Here is a 22,241-nt window from a genome sequence, read left to right on the forward strand (position 1 = left end):
CAGAAGCTGCTCCCCCCTCCAGCAGAGCCTCTGTCCTGCCCACCCACCCGGAGAATCTCCCGGCAGATGTAGGCGATGCAGTCCTCCTTCAGGGCGTTGCCTTTGGTGTTCTTCACCAGGTCTGTCACGGAGCCTGCGCCACAAAACTCCATCACCAGCTGCAGGGAGACAAAAGACCAGAGCAGTTGGTGGCTGGGGGGGGGGGAGCTCTGAAGCCATCCAGCCATGTGCAGGCAAAGGGGGAGCACCCTATGCCATCCCACCTCTCTCCCCCCACCCCAAGATCTCCCTTGACCAACATCCCAAAGACCCCACTTGAGCTCTTGGGTCTGCAGAACCAGGGTGCGACACAATCCCTGTTCCGCTTTTGCAAGAACTTGGTGTTTTACTGCGGCAGCATCTACAGACTTTGCCGCTTGATATCAGGCAGGCACCTTCACTGTCCCCGAAAACATCCTAGTTTAGACAAGCCTGCCCAAACGTTCAGAAAGCCGGCATGGGCTTCAATCTGTTCTTGGCCTACAGTCATACCTCAGGTTACAGATGCTTCAGGTTGCGCAATTTCGGGTTGTGCACTGCGCCAAACCCAGAAGTACTGGAATGGATCGCTTCTGGGTTTTGCTGCTTGCACATGCGCAGAAGTGCTAAATTGCGCTTTGAGCATGCGCACAAGCGCCGAATCGCAACCCGTGCATGCGCAGACGCGCAGGTTGCGGACGTGTCTCCTGCATGGATCATGTTTGCAACCCGAGCATCCACTGTATTGCTATTTTAACTTTCTGAAAGCCTTGAATTATTGCTATTAATTGTTTAGTGAAAATTTCACTGTTTCATCCGTTTTGGTAAACTGCCTTGAGGTGGGTTTTTTTTTGGGGGGGGGGTGCAATTAAGCGGTGAAAACACGTCATGAAATAAATAGATACCCAAACACACATTGATAATTTTATTGTTCTTGTTTTTTGTAAATTGCCTTTTTGGGTTTAAATAATAATAATTTATTATCTATATGCCGCTCATCAGACTGGCTTGTCCCAGGCTCTCTGGGCAGAACAGAACAGAACCAAGCAGCGCAAAAAAATCCATGAAACAAATAAATCAAGATACACAGACCCCAAAAGGTGTCCCCCAGGACTCCCCCAGGGGCCAGTCACGGCCCTGCAGATGCAAGGGTTCCCTAAGGGGGTCCTGGGCCCCAGCAGACCCCTCCCAACTCCACCCCCTCAGCCTCACTTCCCCCTCCTCCTTACCCAGAGCTGGTCGTCGTTCCCGGGTGGACTCTTCTTAATGAAGGCCCCGTAGTAAGTGGCAATGTTGCGGTGGTGAGAGTACTTCTTCAGCATGTTGATCTCTTGCTTGATCTCTTCCTCTTCGTCCTTTTTTTTGTGGGGTGGGGGGTGGGAGAGGTGGTGTCAAGAGGAGGCTAGAACCGCCCACCCCCCACTCAGAGTTATCTCGAGAACAGCCACCCTTTGCTAGGGCTGCTGCCAGAGCAGGCGTGGTCGTCTCCTGGCCTGCGCCTTCCCCCCAGCTGGCAGCCCGGCCGAGAAATGGGGCGGGGGGAGGCCAACCGAGCACCCCCAAGCCCCCTCCTGCTGTACTGTACCTCCGTCACGTCCATGACTTTGATAGCGGCCAACTGCCCCGTCTTGACATGGCGACCCTGAGAAGGAGAGAGAAGAGAAGCAGGCAATGTCAACACAGACCTCTCTGGGTTGCTCTGCTTTTAGACTGCAAGCGCCTGGGGGGCAGAGACCTGATTGGTTTTGGCTGGGAAGCATGAATAGCCCTATGTACTTGGGGTGGTGGGGTGTGTTTGTGAAGGGCTTCACTCCCCAGATCCTTGCAGCGTGGGCCCGGCAGAGGGAGCCAGAGGCCTGGCCAAGCCCTCTGCCTGATCAGACGAAACCCCCCCCCCCAATGGAGGGGCTGAAAAGGATGTCTGGGACTCATCAGGACAGGGAAGGGAGCATCACACCAAGCCAGTTTGCAGTTTCTGTGGATTTTGGATACAGCAGAATTCAATTGAAAAAGGAACAAGAGAGAGGAAAAAGGAAGAGATATTAAAACAAATAGTTTGTAATGAAAAAAAAATTAGCAAATTATCCAAGGACAAGAAAGGGAGCCGAAACCAAGCCCCAAGGTGCACACACACACACACACACACACGACAGACCCCTCAACACCCCCAAGCAGAGAGGTCCTTCCACAAAGAGAAGGACATGGTCTGGAAAGCAAGGCTTAAGAGGAACAGTTGAGGGAGTTTTGGGATGCTTCGCCTGGGAAAGAGGAGACGGAGAAAAGACACGATGGCCATCTTCAGATATCTCAAGGGCTGCCGCATGGAAGAGGGAGAAAGCTTGTTTCCTTCTGCCCCGGAGGGGAGGACCCGAACCAACGGATTCAAATGGCAAGCTAGGTGATTCTGATTAAACATCAGGAGGAACTTTCTGAAGGCAAGAGCTGCGCAACGGACTCCCTCGGGAGGGGGCAGACTCTGCTTCAGTGGAGGCTTTTAAGCAAAGGTAGGGGGGCCATCTGTCAAGGATTCCTTAGCTGTGACGTCTGCATGGCAGCGGGTTGGACTAGATGACCCCTGGGGGTCCCTTCCAACTCCACAGTTCTAGGAGTCTCGCACTGTACGCTTCGCCCTGCAAGCTCAGCGGTTGTGGGTCAGGGGGAGACACAAATTGTCGGTCAGAGGGCAAGACAAGACCGCTGACTGCAGGGGGAAGAGGCTAGATGAGCTCGAACTCATCAGGCCCGGGGGTCTCTGGCTCCAGATCCCCCTCAGTCACAAAGCTTGCAGGGTGAATCTGATGTACTTAAGCATCTCTGCTGGTTGTTGAGAAGATAAAGTGGGGGGTGGGGGGTGGGATTGCACATAATGAACCTAAAAAGCAGCCTTGTGTGGAGTCGGACCCTGGGGAGGCTCCTTGCTCTGCGCTGTCTACACAGGCTGGCAGCAGCTACGCCATGGGGCTTCAAACAGGGGGTCTCTCCCAGCCCTGCCAGGAGATGCCACCATTGGGGAGTGAACCTGGGACCTTCTGTATGCCAGGCAGTCAGGGGCAGCAATGCTTCCGAGTACCAGTTTCTGGGTGTCCAGAGAATCAGAAGAGTTGCAAGGGACCCCCTGTCATCTAGTCCAACCCCCTGCAATGCAGGAATCTCAAGGCATGGTCTCCCACCCAATCTGAAACCATACCAGACCCTGCTTAGCTTTGCAAGTGTGCTAGCCGTTTCATTGCTGCCTCGCCGGGTCGTCTTATGCCTGGGTCCCGCATGCAGGTTCCCCACAGGCTGCCGTTCAGCCCCTGTGAGCCAAATGGGCCACTGGCCTCAGCCAGCAAATTCCTCTTATAGCCTTACGCTCTGCCAACTGAGCAATACTGCCCCAAGTTGCGTAAGAGGAGGGGGGAGGGAAAGAGACCGAGCTTGAAGACAACGGACAGCAAGCTAGAGGGGGGGAGGGAGGGGATGCAGGTCATGGGGCAGGGGCCTGCAATGACCCCTGGGATCCCAAGCACCAGTGGGCAACTTTGAGGGCAGGTCAGAGACCCACAAAGCAGAAGAGCCTGTCAAAGCACCCATATCTTCACCAGTAGCAGAAAGGACAGTGGGGTGGTGGAAACAGGGGTGCCAAGCTGAATCAAATATGGGGGGGAGGAGGTAAGCCACACCCCACATGAGATATGGTGCACACACGCTATTTGAAGGACAAACCTTGGGGGGCTAATACTTTACTGGGGGGAGAAGGGGAAGAATCACAGAACTGTAGACTTGGAAGGGATGCCAAGGCTTATCCAGTCCAACCCCCTGCAATGCAGAAATACAGCCCTCCCCCCCCCAACCCACCAGTTTTTGTGGCTTACTGCCCTGCTAGGACCTTTCATCACATCCACAAGCACACCCTACAGGCCTCCTCCACACCCTACACGTGTTGGCATCCTCCATGGCCCCATCCAGCCCCCCTGGCGTCTCCTCCATCGCCATGTGGGGGCTATTTGAGCACTATTGGGGGCTGGGGAGAAGGACAGGGAGAGCTGCGAAGCGTTTCTGCAAAGCCTCTCCCTCTCCCTCCCCCCCCCCACCGCCACTTCCCCGCTTGCCCTCAGCCATGTGCTGGCATTGTCTGTGGTGCCATGCAGCCTCGCGCGTGGGCAGCCGTTGCCTGGCAACCGCCTCCCTCTTCCTTTCAGAGAGGCACTGAAAAGCCTCTCTTCTCTCTCCCCCCACCTCCCCAAATAAAATAAAAATCACTGCTGTGCGAACAGAATGATCTGGTACACCCTCTGAGCCTCTCCTGGGCATGGAGAGAGGGGGGGACGGGAGAGATGGAGGTCAGCTGGCAATGCCTCACCTGCCAGGTGACCCAGGAGGAGGACGGCAGCAGCCTGGGCTTAGATTTTTGCAAGAGAAGTGGGGAATAAGAACTGCGTCCTGGCTTAGTTTGCGCAGGAGTGCCTGGCTTTTCCTGTTTCAAAACTCTGGGTGGGAAGAGAGAGAATGGAGATATTTTGGCCCAGCAAATGGCCGGGTTCTCCAGGTGGAGGATCTGGGGGGGTGGGGAGGAGTGTCTGTGCAAAACCTCTTTGAAGGTGGGGATGGGGCTACGTCTGCCGGAAGCACCACCTGTCCTCTCTGCTTCCAGGCAGCCTGACTGAAGCCCACCCACCCCTCGCACAGACACACCCACCCACCCTAGAAAACAGGTTTGCCGTCAAAGGGAAAGAGCAGCCAGAGGGAGAGATCAGCGCTGCCAAGATCACAGCCAGACTCCCTTCCCCAACCTGCCAGGCGGTGTGTTCAAAGGGAAAGGCATGGCAAGGTGGGGGGCGGAGGGGAGGGGCAGCCTCCGTCTCCCCCCCCCCCCTTTCCTTGTCTCTGCTTCTGACAAGGCCTTCCTGCCCTGATGGAGGGGAGGGGGCCCAGGGAAACAAGCACTTCGCTCTCCCGCTCTTGTCCCTCCAGGTGTTCATTTGTGTGTGTGTGTGTGTACACACACATGGACTGAATTCGAGAAATTGGGGTGGGGAGCTTGCAGAGGGAAAACGTGCAGACTGCTGGTTCCCATAGGAACAAGGATGCAGCAACTGCAGGGACAGCAAGGCTGAATTGCTCAGGAGAGAAGCTCTGCAAGCCTGGAAAACGGAACTCTGCACACACAGCCTCCCAGTCCCACCCTAGGCCCGGCTGTCGGGGGCAGCTCAGCCGTGAGGGGAAAGCCCTCTGCACACGCTCAAAAGCACTCTCACTAAGCTCAAATGCAGGAAACAGGCCTGGGGGCCCTGTCCCCCAAGCTCCCTCTTTGCACCTGCCCTCTTGGGAACTTGACTGCAGGGCTGATATAGGGAACGGGGGGGGGGGGGGAAGAGTCCTGCCCCACAGGGGTGGGTGTCAACCAAAGGGCCCCTGGGAGTCCTCCCCACTTGGGCTACGTGACAATTTGAAGGTGCCAAGTCCTAAGCACCCCTGGAGCAGGTAAGGATGCTTCAAAGAGCCGACGGTGTGATGCAGCGGCAAAAAAGGCAAATGCTATTTTAGGCTGCGTCCACAGAAGTCTGGTGCTCAGATCAAGGGAAGGAATAGTGCCGCTCTGTTCTGCCTTGATCAGAACCACACCTGGAGTCCTGTGTCCAGTTCTGGGCACCACAATTCTAGAAGGATGTTGACAAGCTGGAAGGTGTGCAGAGGAGGGCAGCCAAGATAATGGAGGCTCTGGGAGCCAAGCCTGATGAGGAACGGTCGAGGGAGTTATGCTCAGCCTGGGAAGGAGGAGACTGAGAGGAGACAGGATAGCGGTCTTCAAATATCTCAAGGGCTGCCCCATGGAAGGGGGGGGGGAGCTTGTTTTTCTCCTGCTCCAGAGGGTAGGACTAGAACCAGAGGCTTCAATATACAAGAAAGGAGATTCTGACCAAGCCATCAGGAAGAACTTTCTGACAGTGAGGGCCAGTGGAAGAGACTCCCACGAAAGGTTGTGGACTCTCTTTCATTGGAGGTTTAAAAGCAGACGTTGGAGGGTCCCTCCCTGCTTACCTTGTAGACCTGTCCATACGTTCCATTGCCGACCACCTCCACCAGTTCAAATATTCCAGCAGGATCCTGTGGAGGGAGGGGGGTGGGGGTGTTAAGATGCATTGCATACATTCAGACGCCAGGCAAAAACTTTCCTGTTCAACCAAACCTTTGGTTGACTGACACCCATTTAAAATGTGTTGGGGGGGGGTGTTAATTGGGTTGCTTTTGTTTTGATAATGTATTTTGTGATTTTATATTGCGATTTTATCCTGTGCAACACACTAAGACCTGTGGCTATAGGGAAGTATAATAATAATAATTTTTTATTTATATCCCGCCCTGCCCAGCCAAAGCCGGGCTCAGAGCGGCTAACAACAATAAAAGTAACACAGCATTCCAAAATCAATTCATTCTAAAATCAATTCAAGTCAAATTAACGGCAACCATTGTGCTAGAGTTCTGTGAGGATTGCCATTCAGACTGTGCCTCGGCCAAAGGCCTGGTGGAACAGCTCTGTCTTGCAGGCCCTGCGGAAAGATGTCAAGTCCCGCAGGGCCCTAGTCTCTTGTAGCAGAGCATTCCACCAGATCGGGGCCATGGCCGAAAAGGCCCTGGCTCTGGTTGAGGCCAGCCTAACCTCCCTGTGGCCCAGGACCTCCAAGATGTTTTTGTTTGAAGACCGAAAGGTCCTCCGAGGGACGTACCAGGAGAAGCAGTCCCGTAGGTACGAGGGTCCTAGGCCGCTTAGGTATACGAATTTAAGTAAATAAATAGATGATGATGGTGATGTTCTTATGATACTTGTGCCTCACCGCAGCACAAGGAGGCAAGTCCCCCTGGGGAAATGGTTCAGAGGCCGCTGCCCCCCTCCATTGGGCACATCCAGCCCTGCCATGGCTCCCCTCCCCCACCCGCCCCCAAGAAGGCAGCTGCCCTGGGCCCAGTGCCACACCTCTGCAACCCTTGCAGGACCGCCCTCCCCTATCTGGGCTACGCTGCGACAGTGGGACACATCCCTGGAGGCCAGTATTAATAGCTTCTCATTAGGGTGTGTGGGGGGGGGGGAGAGATGCAAGGAAGAGCCGCTTCCGTCTCTGAGGGCCAGATCCAGATCTGAGAAAGACCTTCGGCCAAGACTCCTTGAGGAAGGTGCACCTGAACGGGGCGCCATTCCTCCATCTCAACTGAAGACAGCAGCACCTTCACTGCAGTGAGGGGAGCGGACCCCCTCCCCCTGGAGGAGCTTAGGAACATGAGAAGAGCCTGCAGGATCCAGCCCATGGCCCATCTGGTGCAGGATCCTGTTCTCACAGGGGCCAGGCAGATGCCCTTAAGGCGAAGCACAAGAGCCACTCTCCTCCCTGTCTGCCATTTCCAGAAACTGGGATTCAGAGGCAGGTGCTGCCTTTTCCAGTGGAAGTGAGTTCCCCAGCTTAACTCTGCGCTGTGTGAAGGAGGACTTCCTTTTATCTGTCCCAAAACCTCCACTATTCAGCTTCATTTGGGTGCCCACAAATTCTGGCATCATGAGAGAGGGAGGAAAATAGTTTTAAATAAATTTAATAACAATTTTGGTATAAATAATAAATTATTATTATTATTATTATTGTACCCTGCCTGTCTGTCTGGATTGCCCCAGAAAAGCCTTTCTCTATCCACTTTCTCCCTGCTATGAGATAAGGGAGGTGCTGTTTTGCTATTTCTGCTTTAATTATGTATTCGTGCTTTTATCTTGTGAATCGCCCTAACATCTTTTGACGGTGTAGGAGTCTAATTCAAAATAAAAATAAAAACGCCACGCACAATTTCATACACTTCTATCTTGCTGCCCCTTGCTTGCCTTCCCTCTAAGCTAAAGGGCCCTGAACGCTGCACCCCTTTCGTTCTGGTAGCTCTTTTCAGAGCCTTTTCCAACTCTGCAAATGCCCTTTTTGAGGTGAGGCTTGGCGGGAGCTCAAGGGCCCTGCTAGCTCACGGTGGCCAGGCAGCCCTTGGCCAGGAGACCCCACGTGAACACCCGCCAAGGAGAGAGAGAGATCCGTGAGCTTCTTGAGCGAGAGGAGGCCGAAAGCCAGCCTGGAGAGGAGATCCCAGAGTGGGACAGGGGCCAGGCCAGCCAGCAGCTGCTGGGTGCAATGGGATACCTTGACTGCAGCTCTCCTCCTCCTCCTCCGGTTTCAGGAGTGCAGCAGCCCCGCAGCACCTGTGGCCCAGCGCCAGCCGCCTCCTTGGAAAGCAGATGGAGGGGGGGGGGCTGCTTCCGATGCCGGGAGGACGGGGTAGGATTACAGCCGGCTGAGGCTCTGTGTGCAGGCACCAGGGAGAGGGTGCCTTGGGTTCCTCTTTGTGGAGAGACCTGACTCACAAGCTTATTACTGCAAAGGTGAAGACAATCACCACCACCAATATTTATGTACTGCCTAATGGGCAAAATCCCTAAGCGGTTTGCATGAAATGCGTTAAGGTGGTTTTTTTTAAAACAGAGAAAAGGTGCAGCTTCCTGTCCTCACAGGGGCAGAACAGTGGCCTGCAGGAAACCTGCAAGCAGGATTCGAGCGCAAGAGCAACACTCTCCCATCCTGTGGGTGCCACTAACTGGTGTTCAGAAGCATTTCTGCCTCCAGCTGTTTATGCAGAGCAGAGCCATTGTGGCTAGCAGCCCCCCATAGCTCCCTCCTCCTCCTCCTCCTCCATGAATTTGCGTAATCCTCTTTTTAATCGCTGTGGGTTAAACCACTGAGCCTAGGGCTTGCTGATCAGAAGGTCGGCGGTTCGAATCCCCGCAACGGGGTGAGTTCCCGTTGCTTGGTCCCTGCTCCTGCCAACCTAGCAGTTCGAAAGCACGCCAGTGCAAGAAGATAAATAGGTACCGGAGGTACCGCTCCGGCGGGAAGGTAAACGGCGTTTCCGTGCGCTGCTCTGGTTCGCCAGAAGCGGCTTAGTCCTGCTGGCCACATGACCTGGAAGCTGTACGCCGGCTCCCTCGGCCAATAAAGCGAGATGAGTGCCGCAACCCCAGAGTCGGCCACGACTGGACCTAATGGTCAGGGGTCCCTTTGCCTTTACCTAAGTTGGTGGCCATTGCTGCTGTCTCTTGCAGGAGGGAGTTCTATAGTTTTTACGCAGCATTTTAAACCAAAAATTGCAAAGAAATACATCGGTTGAAAACAGAAGCCATCAACAAAACGTTCAGCCAAGTATTGATAAAGTATTGATAAATAACAGAACAGAACACGCTTGCTGAGACAGCTGGGTCTTCAGGGGGTGTTTAAAGCTGGCTAGCATTTCCCAGCTCGTGGAAGGCTGTTTGGCCGCTGGCCTTCTTGGCTGGGGCAAGTGAGAGGGCAGCAACAGCAGGAGTTAAACAGGGTTCCGGTTCCCGGTTGAAAAGATAAACCCAGTCCTGTGCTGCATTGTAAGAACTGCAGGGTTTGAGAAGGGGAGTGCCGCTGCCAGCGCAAAGACAAGGTGAACCAGGCTGTTGCGAAATGTGCTGTGCCTGCTGCATCTGGGCCAGGTAGAAAAATCCCCTCTCCTTCCATCCACGGGGGAACTGGAACTAAGAAGCCCAAAATAGCAGCTGCAGAACCCTGCAGGCGGAGGACACGACCAGACGGACGTCCCACAGGCAGGTGTGGGTGAAAGGCATGTGCGGATCCCTCTGAAGGTTTAGCACACACACCTCCCTGCACCTCTGCGAGGGCTTAACGCCCCTTCCGAATATAGCTGCCATTGTAGCATCTTATCTAACACTACAACTCAGAGACTGCCAATAATAATAATAAATTTTATTTATACCCCACCCTCCCCAGCCAAGACCGGGCTCAGGGCGGCTAACACCAAATATAAAAACAATTGATTGAAAACAAGATTAAAATTCAACATTAAAACATTAAAATGCAACCTCATTTTAGCGGAAACTCAATCAAAAACTTTTTTGGGGATAAAAACGTCATGTCTTCACCAAGGCTAACTATCCAGACTGGTCCTACATGGGCCACAAAAAAGCCAGGGAAGTCCCCAAATAGGAGTTCCAACACAGAAGGAGAAAGGGAAAAAGAAAGAGGGGGAGGGAATCAAATTGATTCCAAGCCAAAGGCCATATGAACATATGGATAAGGCCCATGGCTCTGCCCTGTTCTCACAGGGCCCAACCAGATGCCCATTACGGGAAGTCCACAAGCAGCATTCGGGCACAAGAGCAACTCTCCCCTCCTGTGGTTTCAGGCAACAGGTCTTCAGAAGCACTGGTGTCTCAGACAGCAGAGGCTGAGCAGAGCCATCGTGGCTGAGAGCCTTCCATGGCCCCCTCCTCTCTTCAGTCAAGGCTGCTGAGTGCTGGAATAGTTCAGACAGACAGAAGAAACTTCTTCTTCGCGCAGCACAAAGTTAGGCTATGGAACTGCCTGCCACTGGAGGAAGGGATGGCCAGCCACCTGGATGGCTCTAAAAGAGGATGGGACGAATCCATGGAGGGGGAGAGGGGGATTGATAGCTGCCAGCCAACATGGCTCTGCTCTGCTTCCAGGGGTGCTTCTGAATTCCAGCCGCAGGAAATGGCAGGAGGGGAGAGCTGCTCTTTCGCTCAGCAACTGCTTGAGGGTTCCCCATCCTGCAAGCTGCACTAGAGGGGCCACCGCGGTGCTTGAGTCTTAGGAGTCCACCTCCCACCAGCTCCAGAACCAAGCCGTGCTATTTCCCCACCCGACACCCACGACACACGCCCAGTCCAAGGTACAAACATCCCCGTGTGCTGGGCTGTGTGGGTTGCCAAGGCAAGGGCAAGTCCCTCCTGGAGGCTTGCCTGACCGAGTTGCCAACTGAGGGAAGAGGTGCCCCAGTTAAAGGCGCTGCTTTTGTGCCAAGAGTTCCCGCGGTGCGGGGAGACAAGGCTACGAATCTGCAAGTCTACCTCTACCCTGCCCCAGTTTCCGATAAGGAGGACCAGGAAACTGGGTTGCTGGAAGGCGCAGAAGGCAGCCCCTTTTCAAGAAACGAACAGCTTTCCGGAAAAAGGAAGAAGCAACGAGTCCCACAAGTTAACTGGGCACTGTGTGAAGCCCAAGTATCCCCACCCCCGCCAGGCTAGGCATGGCTCCCCTTTCTCCACAGAGGTTCTATGGGGGTCCTGGCTTTCTGCCCACACCCCCTTCCCAGCATTCTTTGCTCCAAGGTGCCACGCAGGACTCCCTCTCGCACTGGGGAAGGAGCCAGCCGCCTTCCGGTTCTCTTGGTGGTGGTGGTGGGCCTCTAACCCCCACCTCCCTCCTTCCCCAGCCTGCCAAATCCAGCGCGCGGCTCCTGGCCGTGCCCCCCGCCCCCCGCAGGACAAAGAGACCCTTTTCTGAGCCGGCTCTCAGCCTCCCTCCTCGGATTCCAGGCCTCCCAGCAAAGTCCGTCACAAGGCTTGACTTGGGAGGAAGCCAGAAGCAGCAAATCTCTCCGGCCACCTGCCACCACCACCGCCAACTTCTCCCCAGGAACTCAGGACTCTGGGGTCTCTTGGTTGTAGGAGGCGGGGAGGGGAGGTGCCACCCAGTCAGGGGGCACAATCTGCATAGGAAAAGGGAAGTGTGGGGGGAGCGCTTGCTCCCTTTGGGGTCAGCGGGGGGCGTGGGAGGCGAGACAATGGGAGGGGGAAGGCAGCGCAACGCTCCTTGGCACTTGGGAGGGAGTTTTGGGGGGGCGGCTGTGAGTCAGGCGGCGGGGAGAGGCAGGAAGGGAAAGAAAGGGAGAAAATGGACGAGCAGAAACAGCCGCCCACTGGCACAGCTCTCTCCACAGGCCCTGCCCACGCCATGCGCCAGGAGGAGGAGGAGGAGGGCTCCCTGCGGCATCAGCAGCCGCCCTCACCTGGAAACCAGAGCGGAGCCTGCTTGTGACACAGAGGGAAATCAAGAGAAAAAGCCCCAGGTGGCACAGCAACTGCTCACGAAAAGCAGCGCACCCCAAAAGGCAGTGACCCAAGGGAGGGGCTGGCTGAACCTGGTGGTGACAAACTAACCCTCTCACATTGCTGCAGCCCTTTGCGCTGCACAGTGGCAGCTCCTGCGAAATGGGCACATTTCCCCTGCAGTGCACAACCTCCAGGGTGAGGGTCAGGCAGCACCTCTGAGCCCCAGAGCAAGAGTGGGGCATGGGGGGTGGTGTGTGGAAACCACGGCAGCTGCGCCCAGGACACCCACCAGTGGGCTTCCCATGGGGGCATCTGCAAGGAACAGGATACTGGACTGAGTGGACCCTCCCACACACACTCCTCCTATTTATTTACTGCTGACTTGTTGCATTTAAATGCCACCTTGCTCTCCATGGAGCTCAAGACAGTTCTCCGCCCTCCTCAAGTAATCCCTGCAACAACCCTGTGAGGTAGGCTAGACCAAGAGGGACAGAGACTGTCGCACAAGGTCACACCCAGTGAGCACCATGGCAGCTGAGTGGTGCTTTGAACCCTGCCGTTGTTCCCTCCAGATTTGGCCAAGGGGCACATTTCAGGGTGGCCTTCTTCTGCGTCAGCTCAGGGTCTCCTGTCCCTCTTCCAATGCCCAGCTCCTCTCTCTCTCCTGCTCTCCCCCCATTGCACACTGCCAGGGTCTCCCTCGCCCTGCTGCCTGGTGTTAAATGCAGGGGGGCAAGTGGGGGCAGGAGAAGTACTGCCCTAGTGCTCTGCTCAGAGGCTTCCCGTCTGCCTTTTAATTACAAATCACCTGCTGGTTGCCGGCTTGTAATCAGGTTAGGCAAAGACCCCTAAGCCGATTTGTGGGGAGGGCGAAGGAGCCAGCTCCTGCTGACAAGCCGCAGGTCTGAGCCAGGGGGTGGTGGCTTCTCTCTGCTCTTGGAGGGGCAAGGCACACACACAATTCCCTCCCAGAGGTGCTGGGCGAAGTTGGCTCTGGTGGGGAGAAGGGGTGCCGCCCCACAGCGCAAGACAAGCAGCAACAGTCAGAGGCTGCAAAGCAGCAGGGAGGCTGGAGGGGGAGAGGCTGGCATTTCTGGTCTCTCATCTCCATGTGTAAAGAGTCCCAGAAGCCCACCTAGCTCTGAGAACGAAAGGCAAGCCGACTGGATCAGGCCAAATAAATAATAATAATAATTCATTGTTTATACCCCGTCCATCTGGCCGGGTTTCCCCAGCCACTCTGGGGGGCTCCCACCAGAATATTAAAAACATGATAAAACATTAAAAGCTTCCCTGAGCAGGGCTGCCTTCAGATGTCTTCTAAAAGTCAGATAGTTGTTTATTTCCTTGACATCTGGTGGGAGGCCATTCCACAGGGCAGGCGCCACCACTGAGAAGGCCCTCTGCCTGATTCCCTGTAACTTGGCTTCTTGCAGTGAGGGAACCGCCAGAAGGTTCTCAGAGCTGGACCTCAGTGTCCAGGCTGAACAAAGGGGGTGGAGATGCTCCTTCAGGTCTACTGGTCCTTTGAGGCCGTTTAGGGCTTTCAAGGTCAGCACCAACACTTTGAATTGTGCTCAGAAACGTTCTGGGGGCCAGTGTAGGTCTTTCAGGACCGGTGTTATGCGGTCCCAGTCCCCAGTCTAACTGCCTCATTCTGGATTAGTTGTAGTTTCCGGGTCACCTTCAAAGGCAGCCCCATGTGGAGCGCGTTGCAGTAGTCCAAGCGGGAGATAACCAGAGCATGCACCACTCTGGCCAGACAGTCCGCGGGCAGGGAGGGTCTCATCCTGCGTACCAAAGGCTCATCTTGGCCAGTATGCAACATCCGATTCTTACAGCGGCCAACAGAGGCCTCAACTGGGAATCCCGCAAGGAGGATTGCAGCACAAGAGCCACTCTGCCTCCTTCTTGCGGTTTCCAGCAACTGCACAGCCTTCATCAGGGCGAGGGGCCATCGAAAGCCCTCTGCTCCTCCATGATTTTGCTCTCTTTTAAAGCTGTGAATGCTGGCGGCCATCGCTGCCTCCTGCAGCAGCAAGTTCCACAGTTGAACTACATGAAGAGGTATTCCTTTTCCTACGCCACCGGCGCTGCCCGTGTTCTGCATCCACCTGAGAGGCTCATGGGAAGACTCCTCTCAAAACTGGACAGGCAGCCCAACCTGGCGCCCTCCAAGAGCTCTGCACCACAACTCCCACCCACCACCACCCAGCGGAGCCACATGGGATCAGCCAGGGATGAAGGCTGGCAAAGGCTGCTTTAAGATAAGCTGTCCACCGCTGGCAGCCCCAGAGTGAGAGAATCACAGAGCTGGAAGGGACCCCCGGGGTTGTCTAGACCGACCCTCTGCAATGCAGGAATGAAGAAAATCTGGCAGGTGGCCCCTTGACCTCTGCTCAAAGAGAGCCCACCCCCAAGGGAGCCACAGCTTTACAACCAGCCTGGCTTGGGCCCAGCATCCTCTTTAACGTCCGCACTAAGCGACGGGGCCTGTTCCCCGGGCTCAGCCACATTGGAGGGAAGCTGCAGGCTGAGCAAGAGACTGCGCCAAGAGTCGTTCCCCCCCCCCACTACGCCGAAGAGGCAGAGAGGCGGCTCCCACCCAGCTGCCTCCTCAGTCTCCATGGCAGCCTTCCTGAATTAGATGCAGCTTTGGCTGCTTCCCTCCCTGCCTGCCTCCATCTCAGCTTGTTCTGATGGATCGCAGGGAGGAGGAGTGGCCCCCAGGCAGCCCTGCCACCAAGGCCCTCTTGGACCTGCCACCACCAGACAGACCCTTGGTCCATCTAGGTCAGTGCTGCCTACACTGACTGGCAACAGCGGCTGTCCTGGGTCTCTCTCCCAGCCCTTCCTGCAGGTGCCGTCGGGGATTGAACCTGCGACCTTCTGCGTTCAAAGCAGGAGCTCTGCCACTGAGCTATAGCCCCTCCTGTTCTGCCAGGACACAACCTCCTGTCCACCCCGACAGAAGCCCTGGCAGGTTTTGCCCCCGACCCTCAGTGCCAGGCTCTAGGCGCAAGGAGAGCATCCAGGTCGCATCGCGAGCCCCACACCGCACTTTCGACAAACGGCACGCTTCCCACGGGGTCCCTTATTTCACAGGGAGTGTCACCTTCTGGGTTCTTGCAGGCATCAGTGTGGGTCCACCCCCCTGAGCCTAGGCAACGAGAAAAGGGGGGGTGGGGAGAAGAGGAATAATAAGGCAGGGGCTGGAGGGGGGGCTGCAACGCATGCAGGAGAGAAATTGGAGCAGCCAGGCCTACGATCAACAGCTTTGCCAACAAGACGCCAACCCACCCTCCCTCTCCTGCTCCACATCCGATCCAGGTCCACATGGGCGGGGGGGTTTCCCTCCCCAGAAGCCTCTGCAATTCCCCAGCCCTCCACCCCACTTCCTGCCAGCAAACAGGAAAGTCCCAGGTTCTCAGGCACCTAACAGACATTTGACCATAGGAACGTAAGGAGAGAGCCTGCAGGCCCAAAGGGGCCCGTCTAGTCCAGCACCCTGTTCTCACAGTGGCCAAACACAGGATCATAGAATTATGTAGAGAGGGAAGAGATCCCCAAGGGTCATCTAGCCCAACCCCCTGCAATCCTGCCTTGGGTGGGCTCAAACCCCCAGCCTTCTGGTTAACAGCCAGAGACACTGACCCATCGCGCCACAGAGGCGCCTGTGGGGAACCCACAGACGGGACATGGACACAAGAACACTGTCCCCTCGTGTGGCTTCCAGCAACTGGCATTCGGAAGCGTTGATGTCTCCAACCATCTGAAGGCAGCCCTGTTTAGGGGAGTTTTTAATATTTAATGTATTATTTTTAACACTTGATTGGGAGCCGCCCAGAGTGGCTGGGGAAACGCAGCCAGATGGGTGGGGTATAAGTAATAAATTTTTATTTTTTATTTTTATTTTTATTATTATTATTATTATTATTATTATTATGTAGCACAGAGCCATCCGACAGCCCTCTCCTCCTGCATGAATTTGTCCATTCCTCTTCCGAAGCCATCCAAGATGGCAGTCATCATTACCTCTTGTGGCAGTGAGTTCCACAGTTTAACCCTGCGCTGCGTGGAGAATGACTTCCTTTCATCCACCCTGAATCCTCCAGCACTCAGCTTCATAGGACGTCCATGAGTTCAAGTGTTATGAGTATTTTGCCACTGCCTGGCGCTCGGCTGGACTGGCAAGTGAAAATCTAACCCTGACACTGGGCTTGGAAGGGGGAGGAGAAAAGGCATTTGGGGGAAGAGCCACAGCTCAGTGATACAGCATCAGACTCTGAATCTCTGGGCCGGCGAGTTCGAGCCCCACAATGGGCAAAAGATTCCTGAATTGCAGGGGGTTGGACTAGATGACCCTCAGGGTCCCTTCCAACGCTATGATTCTAAAAACAGATTAAAACCTGCACGAGCTTTCTAAACATCTGCTTTGCATGCAGGATGTCCCAGGATCAACCCCCAGAGGCTTGGCCAGGCAGGCCTGGGAAAGATTCTCTGCCTGAAACCCTGGCCAGCCGCCGCTGCCAGTCAGTGTAAGCAATGTTGAGCTGGGTGGAGAAAGGGTCTCAGCTTCCTGTATTCCTCTCTGGACCAGGATCTTGGGAGGACACAACCCCTGCAGTCCGCAGGGCAGGCCACTCCCCACGACACTCCCACCAGTGGATTCTGCAGCCCGCTAGCCGGAAACTCCCTTAGCTTCAGACAGTACAGAAAACGAAGGTCACCTGAGGTTCCTGAAATTGCAGGGGGTTGGACTGGGTGACCCCAGGATTCTATTACTCTTTTCCAAAGCATAGCTGTTGGCTGGATGCAGGCAAAAGGCAACTTGTTCCCAGTTTCATGTGGTCCGGAGGAACACACAGCGGGAGGCCTCCCTGCAGGGCTGTTGGCTCAGCGCCCCAGTCACAGACTTTGCCCTCCTCCTCCGCTGTGGGCCTCTAGGAAGGACTTTGCCTCGGTGGACGCCCCTTCCGGCCTTCCTGGGCATCCCCTCTGCAAAGAAAAAGCCCTTGAAGGAAGCCAGCTTCTCCTCCTCTGTTGCTGCTGCAGCACTCTCTTCCCTCGCCGCCACCAAGCCAGGGCGTGACATTTCCACAGCGGTCTCCGTGGCAGGAGGTAGCCAGGCGCCAGGCCCTTCCCCAGACAGGCACTTGGGCTCCCTATTAATTCACTGCACAGACGTCCCCGGGGGGACGCTTGAAGGCGAACCGCAGTGGCGGAGCTCGTGACCCTGGAGGGAAGAGGATAGATACACCACCACCTCCAATTCCCCCCACAGGAGATCAACCCACAGGACGCACCGACTCACAGGACACAGAAAAAAGCACAGCCACTGGTCTAAAAAGAAAACACCCACCAAGCACAGAGAGGGGGATGATTCCTTTGAGGAATTGCTGAACCCAGCTTGTCCTTGCCTCCAAGAGAGGCTGGCAGGGACACCTCTGAGTGTCTGTCCATGCGCACAGCAACACCTAAGGCAGGCACCCCCAAACTCAGCCCTCCAGGGGACTACAACTCCCATCATCCCTAGCTAACAGGACCAGTGGTCGGGGATGATGGGAACTGTAGCCCCAAAACATCTGGCGGGCTGAGTTTGGGGGTGCCTGACCTAAGGTGTCGGGTGCTGAGCTTGGGCCCACTGCGGCCTGGACGCTGCAGCCGCAGCCCAGGATTCTTCGGTGAAAGCTTCCTGCATTGCAGAGGGTTGGACTAGATGACACTCAGGGTCCCTTCCAAGTCTGCGATTCACAGCCAGAGGACAATGCCAAACCCTGCCAATGCCATCCAATTCCTGCACAGTCCCTTTGCCTTCCGCGGTTTCACCAGACAGAGCACGGATAAACTCAGGAGGGGAGCGGGGGGGGGGGCAACCCTGGCTGGGCACCTGGGCCAGCAGGAGGAGGAATCAGGGACTTCCCAGGGACTTTGCGGGACTTTTCAGACCTGGTCAAGGTCCTCCTAGGCAGAGTGGCAAGCGGGGAGGAAACCCTAAGGTGCAGACAGCAGCAGCAGCAGCAGGAAGAACTTCCCTTTTTTTAGAATCAAAGAACTGCAGAGCTGGAAGTGACCCAAAGGGGCATCTAGACCCTTATGACAGCTGTGAGGAGAGACCCTCAAATAAACCTAGTCCAGCATCCTGTCCCCACAGTGGGCAGCCAAGTGCCCCAATGTCTTATCACTCGTGAATTTGTCTGTCTGAGATGGGGGTGGGTGGGATTAAAATATCTGCAGTATTTACTTGCTCATCTCTGTTGGAGAAATCACAAAAGCCAGCGTGGCATAGAGGTTAGAACAGGAATCCCCAAACTCGGCCCGCCAGCTGTTTTGGGACTACAACTCCCATCATCCCTAGCTAACAGGACCAGTGGTCAGGGATGATGGGAATTGTAGTCCCAAAACAGCTAGAGGGCTGAGTTTGGGGATGCCTGGGTTAATGTGTTGGGAGAGAACCTAGGAGAGAACAGCCAGGTTCAACCCCCCCCCCTGCAAACTCAGCCATGAAGCCCACCGGGTGTGACCTTTGGGGCCAGTCATTGCTTCCTCTTAGCCCAGCCTACCTCACAGGGCTGCTGTGGGGATTAAATGAGGAAGGGGAGGACCATATTTTCCCTTGGAGAAAAGTATAAATGCAGTAAGTAAATATGTAAAATGGACCTACAAGCATTATCAGACCGAGTCAGCAAGAATCTCCGGGATCAGCATTTTTGCAGTGATGTGGAAGAGACTCACCCCCCAACCTCACTTTCTTCACCTCTGTGAAGGCTTTTATTGGGAGTGGGGTTAGGACTAGGCCGGTGTGTGTTTTGGGTTGGGTTTTTTCTCCTTTTCATGTGGACGAGGCCTTTCCACCAAATGCATTAGGATGGCGAAGGAATCCACTGGGCAGTCTTCTCTTATTTTTATTCCCCCCCCCCCAAGATGGGGGTGAAGAGAAGCGGTCCAGGCTCTCTCCCTTGTAGCCCAGCCAGCCTGCTTGCAAAATGCTTATTCAACCAGAGCCACCGGGAGAGGAAAAGCAGGTTGGGGCAGATCCGCCTTGAGCAAAGAGAGCAGCCCCACCCTGGAGAGAAGGCAGGAGCGGGGCCACTTCATCTCATGCGAGAGGAGGAGGGCTGAGAGAGAGGAGCAGAGCCGGCTGCTCAGATCTCTTCCCCCAGGAAGGGGGACCCAAGTAGTCCAACCCCTTCTTAGAGATGGAACCGGCAAGAGGCCCCTCAGCATCCTGTTCTCACAGGGGCCAACCAGATGGATTCAAACGCAAGAGATCTCTTTGCTCCTGTGGTTTCCAGCAACTGGCTTTCAGAAACAGCTGTGGAAGCAGATCAGAGCCTCACTCACGGCTCACAGTCATCAATAAATAGCCCTTTTCTCCACTTCTCTTTTTCAAGCCATAAAGGAGTGAAAGCTGTGGGAGTGAGTTCCACAGCTGAACACTGCACTGCATGAAGGACTTCACTGTCAGGGCGCCTAGACACCACGTCAGGTCAGCTTGCACCTGTTGGGTTGGCGGGGGGGGGGGGGGGAGGAGCTCATGGTTTGCATTTCAGGAAGCAATGCAGCCAAACTGCACACTGCAGGGACGCTGGAGGAGAGAGAGAGAGGACAGAGAGACGGGCTGAAATGTCTTCCCGATTTTGGCAGCCAACCCAAGACTTCTCTGTTGAGCCTTCCAGAAGTTCGGGGGGGGGGGGGGGCTTGTCGCTCCTCTCTAACATGGTGGCCAGAATCACAGAACTGTACAGTTGGAAAGGACCCCAGAGGGCCATCTAGTCCAACCCCCTGCAACGCAGGGATCACAGCTAAGGAATCCCTGACAGACGACCACCCAGCCTCTGTTTAAAAGCCTCTCTATCCCCCACCCAACACACAAAATGCAGAAGAGGAGCTGAGAGGACAGCACCCACCCCCAAATGCTGCCTCCACCCCCTTTGGAGGGGGTGGCGGTCGCCCTTGTCAGCTTGAAGGGCCTCTCTCCTGAATCCTGCATCACAAGCGGCAGGTGAGCGGCAGGTGAAGTGCCAGCCTGGGTGGGGGAGACAGACTCCTTCCTTCCCCTCTCCCACTCCCTCACCCCCCCCAAAAAAAGCAAGTGTGGATTCTCCTGCCTTTCCACCCTCCCTGCAGAAGCACTCACATGAGGAAGAACCAGGAGCTGGAGACAGATTTGCTGGGGGAGAAACAGAGCTGAAACTGGAGCTCTGGTTTCCCTGCCTGCCTGCCAAGACAGTCTTGGGGGGCCTGTTCTTTGCAACTCGAGAGGAAGGCGGCTATTGCGAGGCCAGGAACAATCTGCCTTGCTCCCAGTGAGCGCTGCCTGGTTCAAGGACAGCGAGAAAGAGAGAGAGAATATATAAAAGCATGAAAGGGAGGATTGTAATTCAATCAAGGCTAACATGCTGCAGTCAACAAGTTCTCCCTAGCAACAAGAAAGCATGGCGGCGGCATCAAGGCAGAGAGATCCCTTTTCAAGCACGGAGGCCATGCAAAGGGAACACACAAACACACACACACACACGGTCTGCCGCAGGCTCGTGCATCTCAGATAAGAGCCAGAAACCAGCACGGTGGGGCGAAGGGGAGAGAGGCAACTGAGAGAGAAAGGGGTGTTTAAAATATTAGATCCTTCAGAGAACTCCAGAGCCGGAAGGGGGAAAGGGCCAGGCAGCATCACACACCTTCCCCAAGGCAGGCACACATGCACACCCCTGCAGAGGCATTGCAGGGGGCTGAGCTGGATGACCCCCTGGCCCCTTCCCACGCTGCAGTTCTGTGATGCTAAGGTGCAGCAAAGAGCCCTGCCTCACCCCGAGAGCAGGCGCGCTGCGAGGGAGGTTGAAAGGAGCGAGGATGGGCTGGGGGTCAGAAAGCAAAAGAGAATGCAGAGGGCCTGGGGGGTCCTCGGAGGGGGGGTGTGACGACCAGGGGCCCACAGGGGCAGGCTGGCTTTCACACACTCCTTGCGGGAGCCCAGGCACAAAAGAGCAAGCTGCCCTCCGCTGCTTGGCCTCCTTCTCAGGAAGCAAGCCCAGGGAGCAGGCCCCTTCGAGTGCCAACTCCAAAGCAAGGTCTTTGCTCTCTCCTGGATGCACAGAAATGCTGCCACAAGACCTGTGGCAGAACTGCAATGGAGGTGCCGGCTTAAGGGACCAGGGCTCCTAGGCAGGCAGAAGCGCCCCCAGCCCACTTGGAAAGGCCTGCGCCGGGCTAGTCCCCTCCTCGCCCTTGACGCTGCCGAAAGAGGAAATTTAATTTCTGCTGTGGTGGAAGGGCTTCTGGCCGAGTGGGTTTTCTGCTGATGGGTCGATTCTGCAAGGCTGTCACCCGCCAAAGCTCCAGTCTCACATGTCACCTGTTTCAAAGACGCTCACTCCCACCCAGCAATTCCTGCTCAGGCAAGGGCACCGTGGCCCCTCGAGCTGAATCACCAAATCTCCGCCACAGCAGATCCTACGCACACTGTGCCTTCAGGAGTGTGGCGCTGAACACCTCCGCCCCTGCAGCTCCAGGGGAGAGGGTGAAGGCCTGTGCCCACCGCTCTCAGGCTCCCTCCCCACATCAAAAGCAGGTGCCATGGCCAGGCTCTGCTCCTGCCAACTTCCTCCAGGCAAGAGGCCTTCCCCTCCCTCGTGAAAACCAACCTGCCTAACTGGCATTCTCCTCGATGGCATCTCCTCTGGCTCCTGCCCAGCTGCCGGCCACACCTCAGGGCAGAAGCGCTCTTTGACCCACTTTCACTGCAGCGAGCGCTAAGGTGGATCCAATGGCATCTTCTGGGACATAAATCAAACCAAAAGTGCAGGAAACCAGCTAGGACAGAATCCGGCCCTCCAGTTATTAAATGGGAGACCTTAAAGGAAGTGGAGCAAGGTTCTAGACCTTACCATGGCAGACAAAAACTGGAAAGCTGGCAGGCGGTTTCTGCTGAGAGCGCCCGAGGGAGCAAAAATGCCGTGTGAGGTCTCTGGAGGTGAGCAGGAATTTACGGCTGGCGACTGCCAATGCGCTTCGCTTGACTGAGGTGTGGGGCTGCCAGGCTTAAGCAGCAGCAGTTGACCTCCACCCAAAATAGTGGCAATTGCAGGCTGGCTCCTACTCATGGCAGTATCCGCCTGAGAATCACCCCTCACCAGAACAGAGTGTGGGGGTGATTTTTGGAGCAGGGTGCTCTATGGTGCTCATCAAATGCTGCTAGCTCCTTGAGAAAAGGGCCCCAGCTGCAAAGGCTACCCTACCCAACACATGCCTTTTACCACAAAAATGCACTCCGCTGTCACAAAAACTGCCACGTCCGGCTACTCACTCCTCTGCTCAGCAATGT

At 55.5% G+C, this 22,241-nt stretch overlaps 1 protein-coding gene and 1 long non-coding RNA gene across 11 annotated transcripts in view; one reads left to right on the forward strand and one right to left on the reverse strand.

Annotated features, from left to right (window-relative positions):
- The window catches only part of MINK1 (misshapen like kinase 1), a 57,232-nt gene that overhangs the window by 32,902 nt on the left and 2,089 nt on the right, over nt 1–22,241 (reverse strand). For all 10 annotated transcript variants that reach the window (XM_083410035.1, XM_083410034.1, XM_083410031.1 and 7 more), the window contains exons 2-5: nt 6,040–6,105; nt 1,604–1,660; nt 1,248–1,373; nt 48–158 (exon numbers count right to left, since the gene is read on the reverse strand). In XM_083410035.1, the coding sequence (XP_083266161.1) occupies nt 48–158; nt 1,248–1,373; nt 1,604–1,660; nt 6,040–6,105 (360 nt within the window). The remainder of the gene's footprint in view (nt 1–47; nt 159–1,247; nt 1,374–1,603; nt 1,661–6,039; nt 6,106–22,241) is intronic.
- Nucleotides 1–22,241, forward strand: part of LOC310663235 — a 56,298-nt gene that overhangs the window by 26,908 nt on the left and 7,149 nt on the right. The gene's annotated exons all lie outside the window — the stretch shown is intronic.

This window comes from Podarcis tiliguerta (assembly GCF_965153285.1).
Source record: "Podarcis tiliguerta genome assembly, chromosome: 13".
NCBI classification, from domain to species: domain Eukaryota; kingdom Metazoa; phylum Chordata; class Lepidosauria; order Squamata; family Lacertidae; genus Podarcis; species Podarcis tiliguerta.